General features: G+C 40.8%; 1 protein-coding gene across 5 annotated transcripts in view; it reads right to left on the minus strand.

Moving 5' to 3' along the window:
• ARSB (arylsulfatase B) overlaps nt 1-18,119 on the minus strand; it is a 194,062-nt gene that overhangs the window by 92,739 nt on the left and 83,204 nt on the right. For 4 of the 5 annotated variants that reach the window (XM_017959684.3, XM_021939496.2, XM_017959685.3 and 1 more), the window contains exon 5: nt 1,496-1,739. In XM_017959684.3, coding sequence (XP_017815173.2) covers nt 1,496-1,739 — 244 coding nt within the window. Of the gene's footprint in view, nt 1-1,495; nt 1,740-8,343; nt 12,240-18,119 lie in introns of those variants that run through there. The other variant, XM_031666268.1, reaches the window with a different exon arrangement.

An 18,119-nucleotide genomic window follows, 5' to 3' on the forward strand; every position in this document is an offset into this window, starting at 1 on the left:
ATAGAGATTGAAGATTTGAAGGGTGGATACTTCATCTACAGAAAGCAGCAGCTATTTGATTGTAGTCAGTTGTTGGCCTTCTGGAAATGTGGGTGCAGTACTGTCAGACCTTCCTATTTTTAAAATACTTTTATTCCGAAATAATTTCAAATTTACTAAAAGTTGCAAAAATAAGACATAACAAAAGAATACCTATGCACCTTACCTACATTCTTTTATTTAATTTTGCAGTCCATTTGAATTCTCTCTGTACACATGTACATACACACACACACACACACACACACACACAATTTTTTTCTGAACCATTTGAGGATATGTTAAATACATCATGGCTTTTTACTCCTAAATACTCCATTGTGTATTTCCTTTAACTAGAAACCTGAAACCTACTATTCTTGAGCTGGGACACCTCGAGTGGGATGAAGAGATGGCATGAGGAAGTCCTCTCCCCCTGGCCACTAAGGGACAGTCAGTCAGGTGCTACCCCCAAACAGAGCTGTAACACCAAACAGAGGTTGAAAACCATTGCACTAGACAGGTGTCATTTCACCCATAAAAATAATGCCTCCAATATATGCATATTTATTTATAAAGTAGATTTATGTACAAGTCTACTAACATATTATGTATCTTATAAAACATATACTTTAAAAAGGATGAGATGAAATTAGATATTAATAAAATAAAATATTGACATTTTCTTCCTATACGCCAAGGGAACATCTTGCATTCTCTAAGGCATATGCCTCCCAACCTTGGGGGCCATTGCTCTACACTGTGGGGGTTAAACAGGAAAAAGACCACCATGATTTCCAAATCTGAGTCTGGATTCTGCTCCCTGATGTATCTCCTTCACATCAGCCCGCTCTATCTATCACAACATACTACTTTTTTTTGCCTTCCTGGCACTTATCACCACTGGCAGTCATCTTGCCCATCTGTGTGTTCACTTGTCCAACACCTTTTTCCCTGACTAGAATACAGCTTCCTGAGAGGCAGGATCTTGACTGACTTGTTCATTCCTAATTTCTCAGTATCTAGAACAAGGTATGGCACATAGTAGGTACTTGTTAGATACTTGTTAATACATGGGACTAAACATATCCCTAGTTCCTATCCCAGCTTTTCCCCCACTGTTTTGCCCTCCATTCTTCCAGCAGGCAACAGGACAAGTCCCCTGACCCCCTGCAGGAAGCTAACAATACCCTAGCCTACTTCTAAGCAAAACTTCACAGCTTCAAAGACCTTCCATGGAGGGGGATGGGCTGAGGACAATCTTGTTCTTCACGTAAAACACGGGCCCACAATCTCAAATTTATAATTTACAAATATATATCCTTACAATATCTCTAAAGGCATTTATTTTTCTTAAAAATCATGTATTTGTAAGCTGAACTATCACTTTAACACAAAAGCTATCATTCTTGCTCACTGGAGTCAGGTTGCTCTTGGAGTTTCTGTCCTGGGAGGAAAAAGGGCAGGATGTAGGTACCTGATGGTTTTCCACACGTCGAAGCCATCCAGAGGCTTGGTGCCATTGGTGTGTCCCCCGGCCAGCTTCACGAGTGTTGGCAGCCAGTCAGAGATGTGGATGAGCTCCCGGTTCTTCACGCCCTTCTGCTTTAGCAAGGGGCTTGCCACAAAGCCCACCCCTCGGACGCCTCCTTCCCACAGGCTCCATTTTCTTCCTCGAAGGGGCCAGTTATTACCCCCTGCCAAAGTCTGCCCTCCGTTATCTGAAACACAGTTAGGTCTTGGCATGAGGATGATGTTAACTCTTAAATACATTTAAGAAGAGAGACTGTATGTACATTGTTATTAAATGGTGCTTAAATAATAATAAAAAAAAGAAAATTCCTGGCCTCTTCCCACCCTAAATTCCCTTTTCCCATTGACACTGCCTTTCACTACTCAGACATAACTAAGGCCCAGTGTGACACATATCTACCTTTAAATCCTCCATCGAGAGGGCCACTGGAAAACAAAGCAGACCCTTGACGATATGCACTTTGGAGAGATCCCTATGCTAAATAATCCACTAAACTTTAAAGACACCTCTGTAACTTTGTATAGCATGGGAAAATGAGTCCATGGAAGCTGGGACCCTCCCCATACGTGAAGAGAAAACTAAGTGAATTTTACTTCGTGACTTAACGCTCCTTATAAGTGGGGACAAAAACTGACCTTTTTCTTTTCCTCTTGGAAAAAAAAATTCTACAATTTAAACTGGAAAATGAATTAACATTCCACTCCCTGGCAATGACATCTCTTTCTTAAGTGTGAAAGCTGAGTGTTTCTCTAGTGGCCGATAAATGTCTCTGCAAACAGAGCATTGGATGGAAAAAATAATTGTGAAAAAAATTCTTCCCTTCTTGACATGATAGTGAAATCAAGCTTCATTATGTACAATACCAAGGAAGAGAAGCTTTCTCCTCCAAGACAACAGAGGGAATAGGGGATCTTGGCAAAGACAGGGTAGAAGTTACTAGAGTAACTGAAGTTAAGTATCTTCCCAGCCAGATGAGGGCTCAGAGTTACACATTAAAGTGGACAGTAGAAAAGAAAAAGTACCATTTCTTACATACTGAGGTTATAGAATCATACAAACTCCCAAAGTTTCCACATATTTAGGTGACTTTAGAGACACATTTTAAATAACACATACTTTGCATTAAACTTAACAAACAAAAAAAACTATTACCCAAATGAGCCACATGAGGGCAGTATGACAGACCTCCTGCTGTATAGGATGTTACATATAAAAATTTATTAAGAAATTAGAGATCTATCAAAGCTACAGGATGCACCTGGGAGGAAAGAGAATGAACGTTTGTTAAGCACTGACTGCACTAGGAATGACTCTGATTTTGCATTATCTCTCACCGCATCTGGAGTTGGCAGACCTGGAATAGAAGCCTGAGGCCAGACACTCACTAGCTGTGTGGCCAGGGGTGATATACCACCTCAGTTTCCTCATTTTCATGTGGAAATGACGATCCCTAATTGATTTAGTCCATTTTGTGTTGCTATAACAGAATACTGAGGCTAGGCAATTTATAAAGAAAAGAGGTTTATTTGGCTCACAGTTCTGATGACTGATTAGTCCAAGCACTGGGCACTGGCATTAGTTGCTGGTGAGGGCTTTTGTGCTGCATCACAACATGGCAGAGAAGTGGAAGGAGAAGCAGGTGCAGGTAAAGAGGGACCAAAGAGGAGCAAGAACCTCACTTTATAACAACCCACTCTCCTGGGGACTAATCCATTCCCTTGAGAGTGAGAATTCACTCCTGGGAGACAGTATTGATCTATTCATGAGGAACCCACCCCCATGACCCAAACACTTCCTACTGGGCCCCACCTCCCAAGACGCACTGGCAATTAGGCTTCCACATGAGCTTTGATGGGAACAAACCACATCCAAACCATAGCACTACTTCATCTATTATGATGCAAGTGAAGTGACAATGCTTATGATCTTTTCTTGGCAGGGTACCTGACACAACCTAAGTGCTCAATAAATGGTAGCAACTGCTGTTGTTCTTAAAATTGACAGCAACCCAAATAGTTTAGTATGATAACCATTTTGTCACTGTTTCTAAAGGAGGTTTGAAAAAGCCAAACAGCGAATAGATGGCAATGCTAGGATTCCAACGAGGTCTGTGTGACACCCCAGGCCCCTGCCCCTGGAGCACCATGCTCCTGCTATCCCTAGTGTAGAGTGGACTCACACAGGTAGGCCACAGAAACTTTCACTTCCTGATGAAAACCACAAGTACGGTCAACCTCAGCAAAGTGTACACTCTTCCTGTGAGTGTACACAGGAAATTATTCCAAAGTGATGGTAATTCCTTTTAGAGAAACCTTAGCTGCTGGTAGGGAAGAAATTCAAGGCTCTACTGCCAAGGAGACTTTTGGTGGAGCCCTTAACACACCAGTTCTCAGTTCTTTTCTGTGCTTCTTGAAAGGGAGTAGAGAAGAGTCTTGAGTTAGATCAGGTGAGGAAACAATTCTTCAACACATGGGTCGCTGACAATCTCATCATTTGACATCACAGACTTACAAGAACCTTTCCTCAAACTTCCCCACAGCACTTCTTGACAAAAACTCAAGGCCCAAACATTCACTCAGACCAGTTTTTGAAATACACATTACATTTCATATTGAAGCTGAGCAGACCCATATATTCAAAACAACAAAAGGTCACCATCAGCAGACAGAAGAAATTCCTCCATGTTCATGATACTGCACAGAGTAACAGTCACCCATAACCAATGTATCGAAACTTAGAAGAAGGTGCTGTTCATGTGATACAAAAATACACTGGAAAGAAATGCCTACACTCTTCTCATGATATCAAGAAAGGCTGAGACAGAACGATTATTTCACTCTGTTGTCTGGATTGCTATAAGTGATGCTGGCTCAATACTTTAGAAAAAGCCTGTTGTCTGTTTTAAATAGATACACTTCTCTGAGATATTATGTAGTGTCCTTCAGTTGCACATGTTTGTTACTGCTCAACAGAAAGTACTGGATGAAGATGGTGGTGGAAATAAGAGTGGAGATGATGGCGACAAGGGTGGCTGCATCTGGAATCTGATTCTAGGAGCGGCTCTTCAATTATGACTCAGATAGGAAAATTCTCTGGGTTGTACAGAGAATTTGGCCACTGTTGCTACTGTAGGAAAGGGAAGGTGTTTCCACATATCATTAGGGGAGGCCACGGATGTAGTGACTGTGACTGTTTTTGCAATTAGCTCTCTGTGATGTTTTGCCATTAGCAATAAGCGATTCTATCAACAGCTATTTTTTTCAAGAGCACTCCAAAGAGAAAGCACTGTCAATGGACGCATGTACAACTTCTCCAAGACTCTCCTGGCATAGCGCCAACCGCAGATGTGGCCTCAGGAGAAGGGCAGTTCAACCTCGCCTGTCCAGATGGCACCTGGCCGATGGTTGCCACTTATCAGCAACAGGGCAGAATCCACTGAGTTAGGCCATTAGTTGGTTAGCTATATGAGAAATCGGGTGCGGTCCATAAGTTCTAGTTCAGTCTCCTGGGTAGTTCAAAGAGTTCAACATAAAACTGGTCGGAGTAGCAACAAGAATAAAATAAGCTCTTTTACAACAAGGTGGAAAAGGGAGTTTCCCATATTGCTCACTGAAGTCTGACAGAAATTAGAATTTAAAAAGACAATGGAACCATCAGCATTTCAAAGATGTTTCTTCTTGTTTTCCCTTCTAGTTTTATTTTTCGGCAAAAGTTAATTTCTTTCTTGTTAAGAATTCATTTTCAAGAGAAATTTTTGTTTCATTTCCTGACTGACATGAAAAAACTTCCAAATCAAAATAAGATGACGCCGGCTCCTAAAGGAAGCAAAGAAACGTTTTTTTCAGGGAGATGGTTTTGCAGCAATGTTTTGGCACAGGGAAAATCTAATTATAAGGCCTTTGCTGTATAAAAAAGAAATGTCAAAATAAGACAAACATTATCATACACAGACCGTAAATCTCACTTTATTATTCATTATTGAACAAAAATAACTGTCAAAAAGTCATGGAAAAACATTGGTTTGCCAAAGATCTGAGCAAAAACATTAAGTATATGACAATGAAGCCTCATCCATATCCAGCTGATAAAAATCAAGATGAAACCATGACAACAGCATTAATTTTTAGGACTACTCCCCAAACAATTTAATGTGTGGCTTGGCCGTGGACGGCTGCCCCGAAACATCATCTCCACCCCACCATCCCTGTGGATGCTTCAGCTGGGGCTTACCCTAGTCATCCTTCCCACCCTGACTCAAAGATCACAAAAGGAAAAGCAAGGAAGGCTCTAGCAGCCTCATACCAGGCCTGGACATCTCTCTGAATACGGCCCTGATGCAAGGGTGACTGACAGATGAGTAGGCAACATCATTTCAAAAACGGAGAAGTCTTTTGTCCCATAAAAGTATCTACTTGTTGATGGTTGATTCTTTGGATTTTTTCAAATTACTGAGATGCAAACTGGAGTGCTAATATATGTCTTGGTAGTCATCTAAAGGATTCAGTAAATTCAATCTTCTCCTGCTAAAAGATTTTGGAGAAGATATTCAAATTACATTCTGATATTCTCAAATCTTCTCTCTCTCTCTTTTTTTTTTTTTTTTTGAGACAGGGTCTCACTCTGCCAACCAGGATGGAGTGCAGTGGCACGATCACAGCTCACTGCAGCCTCGATCTCCTGGGCTCAATCAATCCTCCCACCTCAGCCTCTCAAGTAGCTAGGACTACAAGTGTGTGCCACCACGCTTGGCTACTCTTTCCCTGTTGCACTACATTGAATCATTTCTGACAGAATGTGCATTTGGTTCTGCCAAGTTTGCCTTTATAATAGTTTTCCAATCATCCCCCCTTCTCCAGCCCATTGCCTTGAGTCAAGCACTCCTCTATCTGGGCTCCTGGGCTAATTTATATACTGCTTCAAGTTGCCACCAGAGGTGTTTGTAAAACCCAAAATCAATCAGGCCACATGCATGTTTAAAGACCTGATTGCCTTCCAATCAGGAAAAAGTTCCAACTTCCAGCCCACATATAGAATCCCTCACATCTGGCCCCAACCTCCTTTTTGGGCATCAACTCCTGTCCTCCCCCATAAAAAGTGCCCTGAGCTTAAGTCACGTCGAACTTCTCCCTGTTGTTAGAATATGTCATGCCCTTTCAGGCTAATTTTGCCTTTGCACATGCTGGCTTTCTTGCCTACAATGCCACGGGTTAAAGATCACATCTTCTGTGAACCTGCCACTTAGTGCCCTAGATGGTCTTCATCTCTGCTCTGTATTTCCGCTATATTTTATATGCACATTTTCTACTATACTTAGCTCTGTCTATTGTTAAACAGTTGTTCATGGCTTTGTCTTCCCCACGAACTCTGCTCCTCAAGAGCAAAAGTTTCTTATTGTTTGTATTTCCAAGACCTAGCACAGGACCTGCCACAGAGAAGAGCTCGATGACTTGGAGGAATGAATAAATGGGGAAAAGGCCACTCACCAAAAATAGAGGTTAAAGGCACTAAACACTAACTCTGGTCACTGCATTGTTTTTTCTAAGCCTTTGTCCAGCTACTCTGCGACCTTGACTTTTCACTGGCCATTCTACATACTGCTGCGTAATCTATAGGAACTGGCAAGGGGTGCTCTTGGACCCCAGTGAGGATTTAAGTAAATCAAACCCACAAATATCAGAATTGTTTATCTAATCTGGTTCCTGGTCAGCTACGTTGGAGTCTAAGAGGGTTGACTAGGAGCATTTCATGAAGCATCAGTCCTGGCCTGGAAGAAAGAACACACTCATTCCTTTAACACGTCTTTCTTGAGTGCTGCCATGTTCCACAGACCACTCCAGATCTGGGAAAAGGGCAGCAAACACAATGGACAAGGTCCTGTCCCTCATGGAGTAAGTGAGAAAAAGAGATAAGATCTCTCCATTCATGGTAGGCAATGACTGGGCTTTGTGGAGGAGCTGAAACCATAAGAACAGGACAGAGCCAGCCAAGTGACCATCAGAGAGATGAGAGCCCAGGCACAGGGAGCAGGAGGCCTTATGCAATCACACATTGGAGACTAGGGTGTCTGTGTCAAGGCTGCTTCTTAATTAAAGACTAATTATACTATTAGGTATACTCTGCTGCCAGAAGTTAAGGAAAACTTGAGCTAAATGATGACTAGACATAAACAAAAAGGTATAAGTCTAGGTGTTTTACGACCATCATCACTTTCCCCTATCACCCCTACTGCCCCATGTCTAATTTCACTGAAATGCAGGGAACTGAGAGGAGCTAAGCACTGTGAGTTTGGGCAAGTACTCAATCTCTGAGCCTAAGTTTCCTCATTTGAGAAATGAGGATAACAAAATACCCACCTTAATATTGTGCCTGGCATAGAAGCAGTGCTAAATAATATTAGCTATTTTTATGTATGCCAGTCATCAGCACCAGCAAAGTACACAGAACAGAATAGGCTCCTATCTGGATATTTATTAAACATATATTAGATTTAAGTATTATAAACACACTCCAAAACATCATGTTTTCATAAGACGAAAGTATTCTAAGAATAGTGTCCTCCTAGATTGCATTCTCTATTCTTTTTTTTTTTTTTTTTTTTTTTTTTTTTTGAGATGGTGTCTTGCTCTGTCACCCAGGCTGGAGTGCAGTGGTGCAATCTTGGCTCACTGCAACCTCTGCCTCCAGGGTTCAAGCAATTCTCATGCCTCAGCCTCATGAGTAGCTGGGACTACAGGTGCCCGCCACCATGCCCGGCTAATTTCTGTATTTTTAGTAAAGACAGGGTTTTGCCATGTTGGCCAGGTTGGTCTGGAACTCCAGATCTCAGGTGATCCATCCACCTCTGCCTCCCATAGTGCTGGGATTACAGGCATGAGCCACCACGCCCAGCCTGCATTCTCTGTTTTATAGGTAATTTCTTGAGAAGTGCAACAACACAATGAATTGTGAGGGGTGTTGTTTCTATCAGGGAAGAGCCAGGATAATGCCTTTCTGTTCCCATGAGTTTAAATAAAGGACATCAATTATCAAAGAAAAAAAAAACACTGTAACAATAGCCTGAGATTCAAATTAAACACCAGAAACTGAAGATTTGTTCAAATACACATTTGATTATTTGTAGGGGTTTAAAATGGTTTGCAGCATTCAGGGTAGATAAGTGCTCTGACCGCCAGCTCAGACACTAACCAGGCTTTACATCTTGACTTAGAGCACCAGCAAGGAGAATGTCCAGCTGGGCTAGTAAGAGGAGGATTCCGGTGGAGTGCAACTGGCAGCCAGGCACCAAATAACCGATTGATATGGTTTGGCTGTGTCCCTACCCAAATCTCATCTTGAATTGTAGCTCCCATAATTCCCATGTGGTATAGTAGGGACCCAGTGGGAGATAACTGAATCACAGGGGCAGATTCCCCCACACTGTTCTCGTGGTGGTGAATAAGCCTCACGAGATTTGATGATTATATAAGGGGTTTCCCCTTTCACCTGGCTCTCATTTTGCTTTTGCCTGCTGCCATGTAAGATGTGCCTTTGCTCTTCCCTCACCTTCCACTGTAATTGTGAGGTCTCCCAAGCCACATGTAACTGTGAGTCCATTAAACCTTTTTCTTTATAAATTACCCAGTCTTGGGTGTGTCTTTATCAGCAGTGTGAAAATGGACTAATACACTGATGTAGCCACCAAAAGATTCGGAGATAAAAGAAGATGGATGCAGGGAAAGGGCAAAATCAGGGATGAATGAGAATTAAAAAGAAAAATGTTATAAAAGGTTGTAGTAAAATATTTCCTCACTTTAATGAGGCTAATGCCATTTCTTATAAAGCTAAGATACCAATGGGGTTTTATCTCTCCTTTAACATTTATTAACGATGAAAAGATTCCAAAGTCTGTTGAAAGATTGAAAACGTTTGTTCTCTACAAGTTATGGAACTGGAAACTGGAAAACAGTGTCCTAATTTATTACTTATTGGCAAGTAAACAACTTAACTTTTTCCTGTAATTTAAAACATAAATAGTCACAGATCTTGGAGATCTTTAGATGAAAGTTGTAAGGTAAGTACAAAATGTTGAGGTGCTCTCACTTAGGAGGTATGGGTAATGCTAGGTTTAATCTTCATATTCAGAATCCCCCTGACAAGTAGCACAGAAGACCCATGTTTGACGTATTAAGCGAGTAAAAGTACCAAATGTTTGTTCTGTCCTTTCAAACAACTAAAACCCTGTTTGTTTTTCCTATTGTTTAATTTTTAGGAATGTTTTATATTTTTTACTAATGGATTTCTGGGCAAACTAATTTTTTGGCACCCTTGCAGAGCATTACAGTTTACTCACACATTATTCGGCTCCCCTTTCAGACCTAAAACCCACTGAACGCGGCCAGATAATTTTGACTAGACAGCTGTTTATCCTTCAGTAATGCCACTAGAGAAGTAATGAATGAGAAAAGTACCACACAAGTGCTGGAGAGTCTGGCAAGTTCAAGGGCAGCAGGAGAAAAGTGAAAATACCATCAAGACACAGGAACAAACGGAATTGTGGTTTCAAAAGAACAGGTGTACTAACAACTTGCACAGTGAGAAAGATGGAAATTGAAGTCAATGTGTTTTCAGAGAGTGTTAAGCCAGAGAAAGCTAGCACATTCTATTTGGGTGGACATCAACTATTTCAATTTATCTTTATAATTCCAAGTATATAATACAAGTTAAGTGTTCTCAATTTTTATCCTTGGAGCAGAAATAACATTTTACTGAATCTCTACTTCTTAAGTAGTAAGATATGCCTTTAAGGTTACTCAGAAAAATCAATAAACCAAACTGAGTGGACAGAGAGTTTCATTTCCCGAGAGTTCTCTGAAGTTTTGCCAGATTCTAAAGGATCTCACTGGTGTTTGGGTGTTTAATGCAGAGAGAGGCAAACAAAAGTCACGAGAACACTGACGAGCACAATCCTCCCTGAAGAATAACTGGAGAGTAAAACATCTAATGGCAGAAAAAAAATAACTCAATACATCCCAACATGAAGCAGTTTGTTTAAAGAATTTTGAATATTGAATGCATACTTAATAAATCGATAATAACAAGATCCCCTACGGATCTGCAGATGACACTTGCTCCAAAGACAAAGTAAAATAAACTCTGTGAGCCCCCAGAGTCCTGGGCAGCAGCCCACCTCTGACCAGGCCATGCACAGTGGGAGTGAGGGCAGAATCCAGGTGATCAACACTGGACATCCCAAGCAGGTAAGGAGGCCACTCAGGAGGCAAGAACATGGAAAGCAGCTTGGGGCTCCATGCCTAATGAGAGGCAAATGCTTAACAGGAGGCCTTGCAGCAGGAGACAAAGGGATGAACAGTCAAGGGCCAGGATGAAAAATCAAACCAATCAATCAACCAACCAACCAAACAAATCAAAACAAATGCTCCTGAGTTACCACAATAGGCACCACAAAGTCCATGAAATTAGAGACTAACTCAGGGCCTATTCAGTCTCAGACACAATTCTAGCAATATGTGTGGTGTCTGGTGTCCTAATTTTACAGCAGGCTAGAATCTGCAAGTCAGGAAGATGCATACTGCTGGACACAATCTTCGTAGAAGGAGGAAAGGAGAAGAAAAATATAAATTGTAAAAGTAGACCACAAACCAAAGTGTCTTTACCTATTTTTCCAACACTGAATGACCCACACTGATGTATCTTGAAGACACCACTGAAAGATGCATAATACAATAAAAAAATTAAAATGACCCTACATCATTAAGACAGTGAGAGACTCATGGCATAATTAAGGATGGTTTAGACCTAGCAAAAAGGTTTATATCCCATATTCCTGTCACTAATCCTATCTATCTACAGCAATACAACGTGCCTGCCTTCACCTGATACCTTGCAACGGTCACAGTGATAAGCACACGAAAACTTTCACTATCCTGGCATAAAGTTAGGCAAACAGACTGAAAACAGAGAAAATGGTTACAGGCTAAGCAGTATGCCTCATGTGCCTTGCATCTCCACTGGAATGATGTTTCCAAAGAGTAACAGCTTTTCTCATTCCTAGTAATTCTGTCACCCTGTGACCCTCAACCCAGGAAGCAGGCAGGGAGGTCCATGTCTGGGCTCTGGAAATGGATAGTCAGCAGGTGGATGAGCTAATAGGTTTAGCTTAAGCAATCACTCAGAGCCAGGGGAAGAGAGAGGACTGGAAACGAAGCTGAAGGACATGGCTGTGACCCTAAGCACACATCTTGGGCTCTGCCCCCAGGACTGGATCTAGTGTAGAAGAAATAATGGATGTAGGGATACAAGAATGGAAAGAACCATGCCTCATCCCCTGGAAGAGCCTGGGGGCAGATGAGAGGACAGCAAGACTCCCTGCAGTTCCCGTGTCCAGTATAGTGTGGCAGCAGCAGATGACAATGGTTGCATAAGGTGATGGAAGGCAGGCTAGGAGGCTTCTCACACCACAGTGAGGAAGGGGTTGCAGCTCCACTGATGAACGTTTTCGATTTGCTGTTGAGAAGAGCACAAATGTGGCACAGAGATGGTCCAAAGAGTCTCCGCAGGCAAGGAGGTTGCAGCGTGATGTAGATGGATGATATCAAAAGGCCAGACAGGAACAGGAATGTTTCTGCAGAGGCTTGTGCAAGGATGACTACGGACCACACACTTCCTTCAGCTCCAATGCACTGGCTCCCTGGAGGGAAGCCAGGATGAGATCAAGAATTAACTGAGATGATTTGAATTGACTGAAACCAGGTTTCCTCCACCCAGCAGAATAGGGACCCCAGCGGTACTGAGTTCAGTGACAGGGTAAAAAAGAAGTAAGTTATATTATTTGCATATCTAAGTTTGTGCACTGAAATTTGTGATTACTATGCATATGTGTGAGCACTATGGCTAGATGCCCTGGATTTGATGGATATAATAATTGTGTTAGGTTATTTTGTAGGTGAAATAGAAGTTAAATCCATTTTTATTGTTTTGGTTATTTTTAAGCAGTAATATGGACTCATTCCAAGACTTTACATTTTTATGTAATAGCAACTATAATGATAGGAAAAGTACTGAAATCAGAAGAAAGTTTGTTTCTATAACATGCCTCCCAAGCTTTTCAAATCTAACTCCCCCACCCTTTTCATAATAAATATTTTGTAATGCTCCTTTGTCCTGAAATGGAATTTATACACAATACCATAACTATATGTCTAATTAAAAAAATAACTATCAGTGTAATACAGAGTAGAAAAAGCCAATTAATAATAGCATGTACTTCATAGGAAAATGTGCAGGCTCAATCCTAAAAGACATAGCAAAGTGGTTAGATGATTGCATACGGTTATAGATGAAATAAATTTGGACTTAAGGCCATTCTACACTAGAAATAAAAAAAAAAGAGAGAGAGAGAGAAAGCAGGGATAAATGCTAGGATAAAGATTAGGATATTAATTATATATTAAAACCATACAAAATTACTTTGTGTTTATGTGTAAAACAGACTTAGGTTCTAGTCTCAGAAAATTATAAACAGACTTTCAACCTTCATGACCAACCAGCAGGGTATTTTGTAAGTTGTACAGGACTTGGGACAATTCCTCACTGTGTGGGGTCATCAGGGGCATTGCATCCTGGGCCCCTACTCACTAAGTATCAGTAACACTCAAGTGAATTTCTAAAATACTCTCAGTAAAAACCACTGCCCTATACAATGGCAGAATTGGGACATATGGCCAGGGATAGGTAGTGACCTCTCTTTCAAGAGGCTTCACAGGTTAGCACTCATTACTTTGTGAATTTAACACAGTTTGGGGTCTGGCCTAAACCTCTGTAAGCTTATAAATAATTCTATCAGCATATGGAAAGAGGTTCCACTTCTTAGAAGCAGAATCATTGTAAATGATATATATATATATAATCACAAAGTCAATTAATTGATTTACAAAGTAAATTTATCACAGTGACTGGCATGTTTATGGCCCATGTGAGTGGCATAAATGTATGGGAAATCAAGTTATAATCAGATCTCCTGGCGAATAAGGACTCAGATATAATATTTGTATTTTTGTCATATGTGAAATCTCATAACAATTTTTCAGATCTAAAATATATTCTATAAATATAATAAAATACTTATATTTACTATATTCAAAAAATGCACTGAAAAAAAGCTGCTTTAATGAGAAAATTCACCAATTTTCAAACTTTTTTCTAGCAACTAAGACTTCAAAAATGATGAATCTAAAGTTCATTCAGGAAATAATAGATAACCTACATGCCCTATATTTATTAAAGACATTGAAATTAGTAATTAAAATTCTTCCCACAGGCCAGGTGTGGTGGCTGATGCCTGTAATCCCAGCACTTTGGGAGGCTGAGGTGAGTGGATCATGTGAGGCCAGAAGTTCGAGACCAGCCTGGCCAACATGGATAAACCCCATCTCTACTAAAAATACAAAAATCAGCCAGGTGTGGTGGCAGGCACCTATAATCCCAGCTACTTGGGAGGTTCAGGCAGGAGAATCATTTGAACCTGGGAGACAAGGGTTGCAGTGAGCCGAGATTGTCCCACTGCACTCCAACCTGGGTGACAGAGTGAGACTCCGTTTCAAAGAAACAAAACAAAACAAAACCTTCCCACCAAGAAAATTTCAGGCCCAAATGCCTTCATTGGCAAAATCTACCAAACTTTTAAGAAAGGAATAATACTAGTTCTATACAAACTCTTTCAAAAAGTAGATAGGAATCCTGTATTTCCCAACTTATTCTATGAGGCCAGCATTACTCCGACACCAAAATGAAACAAAGACATTACAGAAAAAGAAAACTACAATGAACATAGGTGTAAAAATCCTTAACAATATTTAGGAAATCAAATCTAGCTTTATATAAAAAGATAATTAGTTTTCTATTGTTCTAGTTTTCTATTACCACATACTTAGCAGTTTAAACAATATACACTTATTATTTGTACAGTTCTACAGGCTGTACAATACATTCAGCTGCTGAGGCCTGTACAAGTCTGACACAGGTCTCACTGGGCTAATATCAAGGTGTTGAGAGGGCTGCATTCCCTTCTGGAAGTTCCATTTCCTTGCCTTTCGAGCAAATCCATTTCCTTGCCTTTCTAGCTTCTAGAGGCTGTTTGCACTCCTTGGCTCATGTCTTTTGAGCTTCATACTAGAGTTATGAGTGAATTGCATACCACAAATACAGTAATAGAGTATTCTGAGTTTGTCCAGGTACTTAATTTTACCAGTAGGTTTTATACTTTGAAAAGTTTTCTTTTGCACATTAATGTTTTTTCTTTCAGATTGAAGAACTGCCTTTAAGTATTTCTTGCAAGACGGGTCTAGTGGTGGTGAATTCTCTCAGCTTTTGTTTGTCTGGGAAATATTTTATCTGTCCTTTATATTTGAATGATAATTTTGCTGGATTCAATATTCTTGGATGGCAGGCTTTTTTTCTCTCTCTTTTAGCAATCTGAAAATGCCATTCCACTCCCTCCTGGCCTGTTTAGTTTCCTTTGAGAAATCTGTTGCCAGATGAATTAGAGCTACTTTATGTGTTATTTGCTTCTTTTCTCTGCTGCTTTTAGGATCCTCTCTTTGTCCTTGACCTTTGAGAGTTTGATTTTTCTATGCCTGGCTGTAGTCTTATTTGGGTCAAATCTGTTTGGTTTCCTCTGACCTTCCTGTAGCTGATATTTCCATCTTTCTCAAGTTTTGGAAAGTTTTCAGTTCTTATCCTTTTAAATCAACTTCCTACCCCTTGTTCTTGCTCCACTCTCTTGACACCAACACCAGTAATTCTTAGATTTGGTCTTTTGAGGTAATTTTTTACATATTGCAGGTGGTCTTTGTTACATTTTGTTCTTCTTTCTTTTTTCGTCTCTGATTGTGTATTTTAAAACAGTTGGTTTTTGAGCTCCTTGATTCTTTCCTCTGCTTGGCTCATTCTGCTGCTCAGAGCCTCTTAAGAGTTCTTCAGTTTGGCAAATGTATTTCTCAACTTCTAAGATTTCTGTTTGATTTTTTAAAATTATTTCAACCTCTTTGTTAGATTTCTCTGATAAATTTCTGAACAGCTTTTCTGTATTACCTTGGAGATAGCTAAGTTTCCTTAAAACTGCTATTTTAAATTATTGGTCAGAAGCTTACAAGTTGCCATCTCGTTAGGGTCAGTCACTGGATTTTTGCTTTGTCCTTTGGGGAGACTGTGGTTCCCTGTTTGTTGTTGTTACTTGTGGGTATCTGTCTATGTCTTTGCATTGAAGGATTAGTCATTGATTCCAGTCTTCTCTGTCCAGCTTGTTTTGTCTTTCATTGAATATATTTGCTTAATCTTTGCAACTAGGTTGCTGCCTCCTTTTAGGCTCTAGGTGGCGCCATAAGCCCAGGTTCAGTTTGGCTCTAGTAAACGGTGGCAGCACTGCCTGTCCCAAATGGGGGAGGTCCCAAAGGGATTATCCCAGGTATGTTCCACAGGCTCCTGGGCAGGAACCTCTAGTCAGCAGTGTGGGAAGGCTGGCTAGGGGTTCCTGCCCAGGGGACCTGTGGAATGTACCTCCTACAGTGTGTTGCTGCTGAACAGCCACTCTGATTTGGTGTCTCATTTGGCTGAGTTACAGAGCAGAGTTTCCAGGGTTGGGGATGGTAGTCTCACCTTCTGACCTTTGTTGCCGCCTGTTCTCAGAGATATTTCTTCCTACAGCCACTCACAATGCTTCCCACGAGTTAAGGCAGGGACAGGACTCCTGCTGTGGAACCCAAGAAGGTGAGGAAGCTGGTTGACCACCCCAATTTCACTTTTTCCAGTGTAAAAACTGACTTGAGGGAGATTTTCCACATGCTTGGTGCTGAAAGAATGTAGGGGAGGGGATTTGCAGATGTGGAAGTCTGATTCTCCAATCATATGCTCAAGGTTTTTCCACTTCTCTGTGGCCCTGGGAACTGTCTCATCCTCATACTTGAGCTCTGGGTTGTTGCTGGTGAAACTCTCGATGCTGTATGTTTGTTTTTGGTCTTCTATTGAGGGATTGAAGCCAGCTTGCATCTACACTGCCATTTTGAAATCCTGCATTCCTTGATTCACGCCCTCTTCCTTCACCTTCAAAGTCAGCAATGGGCCGGGCACGGTGGCTCACGCCTGTAATCCCAGCACTTTGGGAGGCCGAGGCGGGCGGATCACAAGGTCAGGAGATGGAGACCATCCTGGCTAACATGGTGAAACCCCGTCTCTACTAAAAATACAAAAAAATTAGCCAGGCATGGTGGCGGGTGCCTGTAGTCCCAGCTACTCGGGAGGCTGAGGCAGGAGAATAGCGTTAACCCAGGAGGTGGAGGTTGCAGTGAGCCGAGATCGCGTCACTGCACTACAGCCTGGGTGACAGAGCGAGACTCTGTCTCAAAAACAAACAAACAAACAAAAAAAAAAAAAAAAAAAAAAAAAAAAAAAAGTCAGCAATGATGTTTGAATCCTTTTCATATCATATTACCCGACCTCCTCTTCTGCCTCCCTCTTCCACTTTTAAGGCCACTGATTGCATTGGCCCAACCAGATAATCCAGGACAATCTCCTCATCTTCTGGTCAGTTTATCAGAAACCTTAATTTGGTCTGCAATCTTAATTCCCCTTGTCATATAACGTAACATATTCACAGGTTCCAGGCTTTAGGGCATGTTTGGAGGTAGGAAGGAGAGGAGGATTACTCTGCCAACCACGAACATGATGATAAAGTGATATTTATCCCAAGACTGCAATCAATTTTCAAGTAGAAGAACAGAGTTGGAAGAATTATACTATCCAATTTCAAGAACTACTATAAAGCTATAGTGATCAAGATTTCACAGAACTGGAATGGAGTGCCTTAGTAAATAACCACATTTAAATGGTCATTTGCTTTTTAGCAAGGGTGCCAAACCAACCTATGGGGAAATAGTTTAAAAAAAAAATAATAATGCTAGAGTATTCTGATATCTATGTTAAAAAAATAAACAAAACCTTGACCAACCCTACTTTATAACACACATAAAAATTAAAGATGAATCATATTACAACTCAATAATAAAAGATAAAGAACAAATTAAAACACTGACAAAGGATTTAAATAGACATTTATCTAAAGAAGATACACAAAAATAGATGGTCAATAGATACACAAAAAGATGTTCCACATTAGTCTTCCAAGAGGCACAAACTAAAACCATAAGAAGATACCACTTTGTACCCAATAGGATTACTATATAACAAAAAAGACAGACAATTGACAAGTGGTGGTAAGGACGTGGAGAAACTAGAACACTCATGAATTGCTGGTGGGACTGTAACATGATGCAGCTGCTGTGAAAAGCAGTGTCTCAGTCTGTTTTCTGTTGTTGTAACAGAATACCATAGGCTGGCTAATTTATATAGAAAATAAGTTTATTTAGCTCATGGTTCTGGAGGCTGGGAAGTCTAAGAACATGGTGCTGGCACCAGGTGAGGGCCTTCACGTGGTGTCATAATATGACAGAAGGCATCATATGATAAGAGGGCAAGAGCAAGAGAGCCAGAGAGAACTCACTTTTAAAACAAAGCC

Source organism: Papio anubis, chromosome 5 (assembly GCF_008728515.1).
Source record: "Papio anubis isolate 15944 chromosome 5, Panubis1.0, whole genome shotgun sequence".
NCBI classification, from domain to species: Eukaryota; Metazoa; Chordata; class Mammalia; order Primates; family Cercopithecidae; genus Papio; species Papio anubis.